Raw genomic sequence first — 11,621 nt, 5'->3', positions numbered from 1 at the left:
ATGATGTGCCCAACTCTCAACAGTATTGTGTCTTCTCTGCAAAGAAATGGAATATTTATCAATTCTTTAATTGCAGCCTTGACTACTGGTGGGCAACAACTCTTCTCCTCTTTCACCTTCAGCTGTCCTTGTCAGGTTGGAAAAAATTTCTATTATGGTTCTGCTTTTCTGGTCATTCCTGCCTTGATCCTTCTGATCGCTGGCTTTGCTCTGAGAAGCCAAATGTGGACAATCACTGGTGAGTACTGCTGCAGCTGTGCCCCTCCATACAGGAGAATCAGTCCCCTGGAGTGCAAGCTGGCTTGCCTTAGTTTCTTCGGCATCACTGGGAGGGCAGTTGTTGCCCCATTAACCTGGCTGGCGGTGACCCTACTGACGGGAACGTACTATGAATGTGCAGCGAGTGAATTTGCATCTGTGGACCATTACTCAGTGTTTGATAATGTCAGTGCCAGCAAACGTGAAGAGATCCTGGCTGGGTTTCCATGTTGCCGATCAGCTCCTGCTGACATGATCCTAGTAAGAGATGAAATAGCTCTTCTGCACAGATTCCAGTCACAGGTAAGCTTTTAGATTTTGTTCCCCCTGCTATGTTATCCCATAAAACGACAGTCACTGGGAACATTTCAGATTCCTACTGCTTCTCCTATTCTCTGATTATAGAACACAATACCAGATGCTGTTCATCGAAGTGAGTTCTACTGAGAGAATATATATAGTTAGGATGTTGGGCTTTGGAGTCAGCAGAACTAAGATTTAGTTCTTGCTTTGCCACTTATTAACCTGCAAAACCTTGAGTAAAATGGAGATATTAATGGCACCTACCACATGGGGTTATTGTGAGGAATAAATGTACCAATATATCTGAAGTGCTTAATACGATTTCTAGAATCTATATTAAGAATAATAGATTCTAGGTATTATTATGAATATTATTATTGCTCTATTAGTAAACCCCATCTTCTGCATATATATTCCAAATATGTATCCTTATATAGTAATATCTCATCTAAAATTATAGGAAGCTTAATTATGATGAAAAATAACTCCAATTGTGATTCTAAATTTGGTGTCTATGGATAGATTTAAGTCAGAAAGTGGGGTGGGGTGGGAAGAAAGCCTGAACCTTACTACATGTATAGGTTAAATTTTTAAAGTGCTATTGTGCGTTTTGTCAATAGATAGAGTGACATTGGCTCTCATCAATTTCTTGAAGGGATTTGAAGAAAAAAATACATTTTGAAACCACTATCATATAGTAAAAACATGGCTTTTTAAAACTACTTATTGCAAAGACGTGCAGAGTTTTTGACTGGTAACTTTAGAGTTTTGAGCTTTGATTTACTTATCTGCAAAATGGGGTGGTAATATCCATCTCTCAATATTACCAGGACTAGAATTAAGATATGAAATATTTAGATAGTATGTGATAAGTACTAGAGTTATTACATTTTAAAAATGTTAAAGTTATTTAGTTGGAGAAAGCTACTATCAAAACACAGAATATCAAGTTATTGCAATATGGCCCAGTTTAAAAAAAAGTTAGAAATCCCATTAAGATATGCTATGTCTTAACTGTTCTAATGCTAGCCCTAATGCTCAGACACAGGAGCTATGTAAAAATATGGAAAAATTTTTAAAAAATCAATGGAAAAATTATGGCTTAAAATAATTTTCTTGCTTAAGAAAAGCTAAAATGTAATAAGCATTGGTAAGATTTTCTTAAAGTCAAATTAAAATGTGTTATTAAATGCATACACAGATTTCTGTAAAGACGGTTTCACAGTTCTGAGTACCATTGTCAGTAAATTTTTTTGTTTTTGTGATAACAAAACATATTAATTGATGTACTTATCACATGCTATCTAAATATTTCATATCTTAATTCTAGTCCTGGTAATATTGAGAGATGGATATTACCACCCCATTTTGCAGACAAGTAAATCAAAGCTCAAAAAGTTTATGTAACTTGTATAATTCAGGGCTAACAAACTGGGGCAAGATATCCCAAGGTCATGCTATTTCCATTTCACTAGGCCATCTTCTGTGACTGTCTCAACTTTCAATCACATTTCAGAAATTTACATTTTTCAGTTAGATTTTTGTGAGTTGACCACAAGATCACCTTAAATTCAAATCTCTTCTTTGCCCCTGCCCCATTCTAAAACATCTTCCTGACATTAACTTTACCCCATTTCAATCTACCTTCTAGAAATATGCCAAAAATATCTTCCTAAATGCAACTTGAATGATAAGGCTCCCTCCCTACTGCATATAAAGTCCTTCAGTAATTTTCTACTAACCTAAGAACAAACCCAATTTCTGCCATAACATACAAGGCTTCAACATCAGGCCCTTGACCACTTTTACATGAACCCTATGACCCAGCAAGTCCAAATTTCCTGAGGTTCTGCAAACCGTTCATGCTATTTTCCCATCTTTTTCCTCTTAGAACTCTCTTTACCTTCTTGCATCTGATGAACTTCTTTTTAATAATTTAGATTTTTGCATCATCTCCTCTGGGAAGTATTCCTTGATACTCCTTTACTTAAATGAGTTCATTTCATTGTGCTTCCTCAGGTGCTCTGTTTACTAATATCAAAAAACATCTCATTGTACCATATTTCTTGGCTTGCTCATTTGTGTCCCTTTTCATGCTTAAAATCATAGAGAAAATGAATGCATCATTAATTATTCACATCTGAGTTCCCCATAACCAAGCACATGTATTACACATGGGGGAAGGTCAACCTGGAGCTCAGTAAATGATCGTTTATAGGTTAATAGGCATCTGAGATGGCTTTTGCTCCACCATGCTGGCCTCTGTTTAATTAAATGGTAACAACTGTCACTTTGTAGGTTTCAGCCTCCATAGAGTACAACTATCCCACTATACACACACTGGGAACTCCAGGCCTGTTGGTAAATCACAAGATGCAGAAGAGGATTTCACTGCTCAAACTGTGGCTGCATACTGCTGGCATCCCTAAATATGTGGAACTTACCTCTTTCACTTTACATAAGAAGTGCAAAATATTGAAAACAGTACAATAAAAAGAAAAAAAATCTAAGAATAGAAAACAGCCATTCAAGTCAATCTTTAAAAGCCAACACTAAATAGTCTCAAAAATGAGTTCACTTTTCCTTTTAAGGTATGTTTCAAAGACACATAATAAAACTGGTCAGCAAATTATTATTTGAGTAGAAGGGAAATGAAAACAATAAGGTACTACATAGCACAGTGACTGTGCTATTTATTTATTCATTTATTTATTTTACCTTTTTTTTTCTTTGAGGTGGAGTATCACTCTTTCACCCAGGCTGGAGTGCAATGGCATAATCTGGGTTCAGTGCAACCTCTGCCTCCTGAGTTCAAGTAGTTCTTGTGCCTCAGCCCCCAAGCAGCTGGGAATACGGGCATGTGCCACCATGCCCAATTAATTTTTGTATTTTTAGTAGAGATAGGGTTTTGCCATGTTGGCCAGTCTGGTTTCGAACTCTTGGCCTCAAGTGATCCACCTGTCCTGTCTTCCAATGTACTGGGATTACAAGTGTGAGCCACCATGTCCCCAACTATGCTATTCATAATACATTTAGAAACATGAGTCTGTTCACTGGCTTGCTTCTTTAGCTGCAAAAGATAAGAGGAAAGAGCAACTCAGGAAGAAATATCAATGAATACTTGTTGGTACCTCACTGAAGACACCTTAGGTTACTATTATAATGTATCACATCATTTTCATCACCATCATTATCAAATATTTATTAAACACCCAAAGAATGTATAGGCCTATAGGTGATAGTTGAGAAGTCAAGTCGAACTAAAAGAAAAGAAAGGTATGTATCATATGTAAGTTAATTGGTGGGTTATAGCATCTGTCACTTCAAGGACAGTACTCAGAATCCATTCCAAGTTAACTGGTCAGCCTGGTTTTTGAATTCTTTCTAACTCAAAAACTAAGTTGAAATGGCTGGGCCTATGCCCTCCATCAGACCTATTTCCAAATCACATCATTAGCACCTTGTTGATACATTAAAGTTGGGAAAAACAAATTTTATACTCATATTTTAATTCTTAGTTTTGTAGGAATCCCTCTTCTCTTGGCTGTTGCTTGAATATTTGATATACTGATACTTCCTGTTTTTCTTTTTAATAATGATGTGAAGATGCTAGGTTGGATTTTGATCACCTTGGCAACCATCGCTGTCTTAGTCTCCTGTTGTGTGGCAAGGTGCTGCTCTCCCCTCACGTCTCTGCAACATTGCTACTGGACCAGCCACCTCCAGAATGAGAGAGAACTCTTTGAACAAGCAGCAGAGCAGCACTCTCGGCTCCTCATCATGCAGCGCATAAAGAAGCTATTTGGCTTCATTCCCGGAAGTGAAGATGTCAAACACATCCGTATTCCTTCTTGTCAGGACTGGAAAGATATTTCAGTACCCACTCTTTTATGCGTAGGTGATGACTTGCGAGGTCACTATAGCTTCCTTGGAGATAGGGTGGATGAGGATAATGAGGAAGACAGATCAAGAGGTATTGAATTAAAACCTTGATTTCAGCACCTTTTATGAGTCAGATTGTTTAGCGGATACTTGGTTTTTATGATCAAAATGTTTCAGTGTAATCTCTTCATCTTTTTCTTTCTCTTCTGATATTTGTTTATATAAGTCCACCTCAAATATTTCTAAAATCAATTTGTTAGATAATTGTGCCAATCTCTCTTTTTGAGATTTTATCAATGGTCTGGTAATGCCTAGAGTGTCATTTTGGCCTAATGAAAAACAGTATGGCATGTGAAGTCACACAGAAATTTGCATCTTAGTTCTGTTATTTAGTAGCTGTGTGAAAATTAATATTTCTGAGAGCTATTTTGTCATCTGCACATTGTAGCTACCTGCTAGAGCTATTAGGAGAATTAAACATGATAACACAGTGTTTAGCACAGTGTTTTTCATAAAAATAGATGCCAATAAATGTTACTTTCTCTTTTGCATTCCATGTCTTCTATCACCATTTCCCCTGCATCTATTTTCTGGTTTTATCAGTTTCTACTTTAATATAATATCCACAACTTTCCACAGCCTCCCCTACTTTCTTCAGATCTAAGTATCTGACCTTGGGGGAAGCAGGACAAAAACCCCTTTTTAATCCAGTAACATGTGAGGGAGAAGCCCATGCAAGAAGGTCTTGAGTCATCCTACTATGAACCAGGGGACAATGATAAATTATTTTATCATTATTAGTATCATATTATTTGTACCATCTCCTTACTAGAAGCATTTTTATGGCCACTGCATATAAAGTTTCTTCTAGAAAGCTTCTCCACTGTGCTCTACTATAGAGATACCATTGGTACCTTTTCATTACCAAATTGCACCTTTGGACTCAAAATCCATTTTTGGAACCAAAACTGCAATCTGTACTTTTATATTCATTATCTGTAACTCCAAAAGAGAATAATTCCTGCTTGACATTGCTCTGCCTGGCTTTACTAAATGCAGCCTACAGTATCTGACAATTTTCTAATTTGTCTAGATTATTTCTATGATATATAGTGTCTCACGCCTGATTTTTGCTACGTTCACTGAAGAAACTTGCTCATTAGCAAAAATAAGCTATCTGAAGGGCTTCTGTTTATTTCTTTAGCCAAAACAATGCTAACTGAACAGTGGACCAACTGCCAATAGTCAATTTGATTTTCAAGATTGACTTTCAAGGAGACCAAGGAACTTGACTCTACTATCTAAAATGCAATTAACTACTTAGTAATCCACTTTTACACAATTATGGAAGTTTCTATTTTGTATAAAATTCTGGGTCCTTGAACTAAATAGAAGAAGAAGCAGAAAATGAAATAGAAATTGAAATGTTTTCAGGTTTTGTTTTGTCCTCTAATAAGAGACTGTATATTGTAGTTCTTTGCTGGGACAGGAGAACTGTCCCACCCTCACCATTACTCATCTGTCATTTGACCTTGGACAAATCAGTTCATCTCTCTGGGCCCTGGATTTTTTTCATCTATACAATAGGAATGATAATATTTTACCTCTTGGAAGGAAAGAACTAAACTAAATAAGTGCTTAAGGTCTCTCTTACATCAAGTATGATTTTTATGCTTATAGGTATACAAGTTAATGTTTATGTTTATATGTATACAACTTTCTGAAATGGTAATAGATCCAGGTTGCTTCTCTTGGAAGGAAAATGTCACCAACTCTGAATCTGAGCTTTCTCTGAAGACATTTATTGACATTCCACTTTTAAAAGAATATTAATGTACTGACCCTTTTCAAGTCATCAAGGAAAGCCATTCCAGTTTGTCAACTAACTCTACATCCAGTACTGATATGACATTAAATGAATGATGTTAAAAATACAAATAGAAGTATGTTATGGAAGTCAACTAGGGTTCTAGTCTCACTCTGATATAAGTGAGCTGTAAATATGGAGTGTCACATCCATTTTGCTCCCTAGTTCTGATCCATTTCTAAAATTGTTTCTATATACCTGATAATTTTTTTATTTTCCTCTGTATTGAATCATACTAGCTAAATGAACACTTTCAACCACACTCAGAATTTAGTTTATTGGTTTTCAGTAACTATACCACAGTAAAGACTCTTCAATAAGATTTTTGGCTAACAACAAAATCAAAGAATATTTGAAGTTATAGCATTACCTCATCAGAAAGAAGATTAATAGTTGTTTATACCCTAATAGCAAGAAACTTTATTTCCATTAGCTTCTGAAGCCCTTTCTACATCAAATTCTTAGATGTAAAAATTTTATATTTTGAACTAGTTAATCATGATCTTCTCCTAAAACTTTCTGGCAAATGATTCTAAGTATTCATTGGCTTTTCTACATGACTTCAGAGTGATTTATAGCATCTATGTGAACATTTAAAAGGTGGTACACATCCCTGGGATTTCATTGTACAGTACATTATCTATCTCAAATCAAATAAATTGAATTTTTAGTCTTTTCTTGGGGGGTGTGATCTATAGCATTCTTTTGTTCCACAGCTACTTAAATGAAACTTTTTCATTAAGAATATGGTACTGCCTCCCCTTTATACTTAATGGATTTATATAATTATAAAACATATAATTAAAATCAATTATGTGCTAACAGCACTTTATGTTTTGCTACTAAATGCTTTTGGCTACCACATCAAACCCTGGAGCTTGACATATGTAAATCTGCTCCTTTCTTAATTTCATTATCTCCTCCACGCTCCCACCATGACCTAAGTTGCCTTCTTCCCAGGAGACAAATACAAACCAATGTGTAGATGTGTTTTACTCAGCTTTCTTTTTTTTTCAAATGTTTTCCGAAGCTGAACTGTAGAACCGCATTTATACTGTCCTCAGTCTCTTTCCTCTGAACTCAGTCTTCCATTCATTTTTTTTGAAATTCTATTGCACAATTATAATAAACAACAGTGTGATTTTACTAGATGTTTTCTTGCATTTGGTTTGTAGCACAAAGGGAAATCACATGAATCCTAAAAAAGTTTGAAGTATCGTGGCCAACCAAAGACCTTCTGAATGCAAGTCTAGGTTGGTCTTTGCTATCTTGAAAACATAGGGTGTGGAGATATAACTTGAACTTCTAAATAGAATCTACCGAAATTTAGTACCAGTCAATAAAGAACAGACTGGCAGGCAGAGGAGCGTAGACAGCTACACGACTGGCTTCTTGAGCTGGAGGGTGTAAATCCATAAATGTGACGTCTGGACCGAATAGCAATGAATAGTATTTCCAGAGAGGCAAACTGTATTATTGCTGACCTGAATTATTTTTCTGTACTAACAACCAAGTATGAATAAGCTTCTGTAATTTCAGTATACTAGAACTTCAGCAACAGACCTGAATTATTTTTCTGTACCAACAACCAAGCATGATTAAGCTTCTGTAATTTCAGCATACTAAAACTTCAGCAACAGCATGAATTTCAAGTATGGGTTCCTCTTCTGCCACCCAGTGGTCAAAACAGGTGTCTGCACCATCTGTGGTAATGGTAGAAGTAGTAAAAAGAACGTGTAATACTCACTGTATGTACTTTTAACAAATTCTCCTACTTACACCTTTTGACACAGTGGCAAATAGTCACCTATTAAAAAGTAACTTGCTGAAATTGCTCAGTTTCAGGTATTCTGTTATAAGCTTAGTCCAGAAAATGGACTAAGACAGAGAAAGCAGAGTTGTGAGGGTGAGGATTCCCTAGGACCTATATTATAAACACACGGTCTTTAATCTGAGCTGAGAATGGGGCAGTTATGAGCGAAGTAGTGAAAAGGACTGGTTTAGATTGTAACTCTGGCTTCTGTGCTGAGTCAGAGTAGATTGTAGGCCAGGGAAGTGAGTTAGGCTGGAAAGCATTATTGAGATTCACTACTCTTGAAGAGATCTCTCTTCAGAGTACACCAAATTAAAATTTTATATGGCTCTTTGTGCTTTTGACTGGTGAAAAGTCTTTGAGATACCTGAGTAAGTGAAACATTAACCACATGAACTGTTCGAGAATTAAAATTAAGCATTAAATAAGGAATTCTCAACACTGAGCTTCTAAGAGTAGTGTGATTGCCTAGAAAACTCATCAGCACAAAAAAGTAAAAATAAACATCAAAAGAATTTTTAAAGACTGATAGTATTAGTAAATAGCAACTGCTAATATGCATTACCTGCAGAAGAAACTAAGATGAATACAAATAAGATAAATCTCTTAGGGACGTATTTTTTATTAGCAATAAAGATGAACAGAGAATAGCAATGCTTATAAGAAGGTATATGAATTTTTTAAATTACCAGTAAATAATATTGATACGGAGTTTACAACATGCTTACACATTATTTCATATTATCTGAATTATAAGCTTACGTATCTTGCAAATCACTAAGGCTAGGCTTCTCAGTTTTGGTTCCAGATCCTATGATGGAACCATAGCCTTAGTAGTTCTCACACTGCTATGAAGAAATAACTGAGACTGGGTAATTTATAAAGGAAAGAGTTTTAATTGACTCACAGTTCTGAATGGCTGAAAAGGCCTCGTGGCAGAAGGGGAAGCAAACACATTTTTTTTTTCACATGGCTGCAAGAAGAATGAGTGCCCAGCGAGAAGGAAGCCCCTTATTAAAAAAAAAAAAAAAAACCATCAAATCTCATGAGAACTCACTATCACTAGGACAGGATGGGAATGAGTCAACTATCTCCACCTGGTCCCTCTCATGACACGCGGGGATTATGGAAACTACAAGATGAGATTTGGGTGGGAACACAGCCAAACCACATCAATGGCTCACACCATTTGCCTATCTGCAAAGCTTAAAACACGCTTGGCCTATAACATTTTAAATTACCAATTAAAAATGAAACACTAAAAGAAAGTCAATTTTCCCCATGAGAATTTTCCACAATTTCAGTTAAGGGACTTGCTGTGTTCTGTTAAGCATGTGTTATGGTCAAAATGAAATTAGAGATTCACTAAAAAATGCTTAATAATGCTATGTAGGTGTGACACAGATCTGGGGGTGTGTTTTCATGATTAAAAGACAGCCATCTCCAGTATCGAAATACTCTTAAGCCTTCTGAAGCATGTAGGATTTACAATGATACATAAGGTTTGAAAAGGATGCTTTACCAAAAATTATATTAACGAAATAGGAATGCAAATAAAAAGGTACTACGTTTACTACATTGCAATTAGCAACCAAAAGTTACCATGTTTTTCTAACGTCAACCTTGTATGTTTGCTGCTTTGCTGCATCTCATTTCTTTGGGTAGGTTGTTTTTATTATTCTCTTAAGAGAAAAAACTTTCGCTTGATTTTCTTTGATCCAGTAGTCATTTAAAGATGTACTACCATCTTCCTTGCTTCTACCTTCCTCACTTACCATTTTGGTCATCAGAACCGCATCTTTCCAGTTCTTCTAGCCAAAAATCATCCTTGACTCCCCGCTTAGGACTTATGCACTAGCTGTTCCCTCTGGCAGCTCTTTCCTGATAGCAAAGCATAATTCCTCAGAACTGAGGCGATACAGAAAAAAAAAAAAGAGCAAGTTACATCTGCAAAGTTAATTTATGTATTTTATTTGATTCTCACCATAGTTAGGAGACTTTACTTTTTTCCTGAAAGTTTAAAAGAAGGCCTGCAATCAACCCTTACTACCGTAAACACGGAAATCAGTACCAAAGTGTGCCTGAGTATGTTTGTTTTAAAGTGTTCCTCTGCTATAGGTAAGCAGTACTCCTCAATAAAAGATCAAAGTGCCTTCTTGTCTATGGGACATCACCATTTCAACAAAAGAAAACTTCAGAGGCTTCATCATTAGGAAGCTTTCATTTAAAAAGTGTTCCTCCCACTATACAAGTGAAACCAGCTTTAATACAGAGAAATCAAAACAAAGAAAAATACAAAAAAGTGGGGAACACCTTTGGAACATACTTTCTTAAAATTTTGCATTTTTTTCCGACTTAGCACAATAATATAATAAAGGAACATGGGATCCTTTATTACTATTAACATAAACAGCTAATATTCTTCTCATAAAGTTAATCATGTTTATTTAGCCATTTTCTCAGTTTTTGTCATAATGGTTCTTAGAAAATTTTCTTTGTAATCGTTGCGATGGCCTTGGAGATCACAGATACATGTTACTGCCTCAGGTTTATTCTTAGAAGTGGTATTACCAAATTAAAGGATCTCAACATTTCTCGGGGTACTGCAATTTTTACATTGTATATTAAAACTGTTATTACTGAGATCTACATTCTTTTTTTTTTTTTTTTTTTTGAGACGGAGTTTCGCTCGTTACCCAGGCTGGAGTGCAATGGCGCGATGTCGACTCACCGCAACCTCCGCCTCCTGGGTTCAGGCAATTCTCCTGCCTCAGCCTCCTGAGTAGCTGGGATTACAGGCACGCACCACCATGCCCAGCTAATGTTTTGTATTTTTAGTAGAAACGGGGTTTCATCATGTTGACCAGGATGGTCTCGATCTCTTGACCTCGTGATCCACCCGCCTCGGCCTCCCAAAGTGCTGGGATTACAGGCGTGAGCCACCGCGCCCGGCCCAGATCTAAATTCTTTTCATCAATTCAAATACACAATCACAGACATCTTGAGATCTACAATACATTCCACCGCGTTCATTTCACAAATTCAGAAGTTAAGCTAAAGATCTGAACCCAGAAGCCAGACCTCCGGACTGCCAGTCTATCTCTCCACCGACTCACGCCGACTTATTTAAGCAGCTGGGCCGAAAGTTCCGAACCCTTTAAAGGCAGTGCAGAGCTTCTGCTCCCCCGCCCACTGGAATCGACACTAGTCCCAGCGCCTCATCCAACTCCCATGGGAGCAATACGTAGTTCGAAAAGCGCAGAAATCTGAACCCCACCACTAGTTCCACACTGCGTTGCCAGCCCGCAGCACCTAGGCCATAGGGTCAAACCGGAAACCGGAAAAGGTGAAGGCACCGGACGACCCTCTCCCAGGACCGGCCACTAGCGACACCATCCCTCCCTGGCGCGCGAGGCCGGCCTTTCAGCCCAGACTCATCGAGCGAGGATGCCGCGCTGAGAGGGTTCTCAGGCTCAAGCCCTGCAAAGCCCAGGAGCC

At 37.1% G+C, this 11,621-nt stretch overlaps 1 protein-coding gene and 1 long non-coding RNA gene across 5 annotated transcripts; one reads left to right on the top strand and one right to left on the bottom strand.

Moving 5' to 3' along the window:
- On the top strand, positions 1-4,563 carry CALHM4 (calcium homeostasis modulator family member 4). Its single transcript, XM_003938638.4, has 2 exons — positions 1-561; positions 4,168-4,563. Exons 1-2 carry the CDS (start codon positions 1-3, stop codon positions 4,552-4,554), a joined length of 948 nt encoding a protein of 315 aa, XP_003938687.2. The 3' UTR covers positions 4,555-4,563.
- On the bottom strand, positions 454-11,586 carry LOC141584272 (uncharacterized). 4 transcript variants are annotated; one of them, XR_012517203.1, is made up of 3 exons: positions 9,031-11,586; positions 2,465-8,013; positions 454-516 (listed from the first exon to the last, which is right to left on the bottom strand). It is a non-coding gene; the product is annotated as an uncharacterized LOC141584272 (long non-coding RNA). The 4 variants fall into 4 exon arrangements; XR_012517201.1 differs by having other exon boundaries at positions 482-698; XR_012517202.1 differs by having other exon boundaries at positions 482-2,657; positions 3,280-8,013.
- Between the last annotated feature and the right edge of the window lie 35 nt (positions 11,587-11,621).

Source organism: Saimiri boliviensis, chromosome 4 (assembly GCF_048565385.1).
Source record: "Saimiri boliviensis isolate mSaiBol1 chromosome 4, mSaiBol1.pri, whole genome shotgun sequence".
Lineage (NCBI taxonomy): Eukaryota > Metazoa > Chordata > Mammalia > Primates > Cebidae > Saimiri > Saimiri boliviensis.
This window is presented reverse-complemented; position numbering and strand designations above follow the sequence as displayed.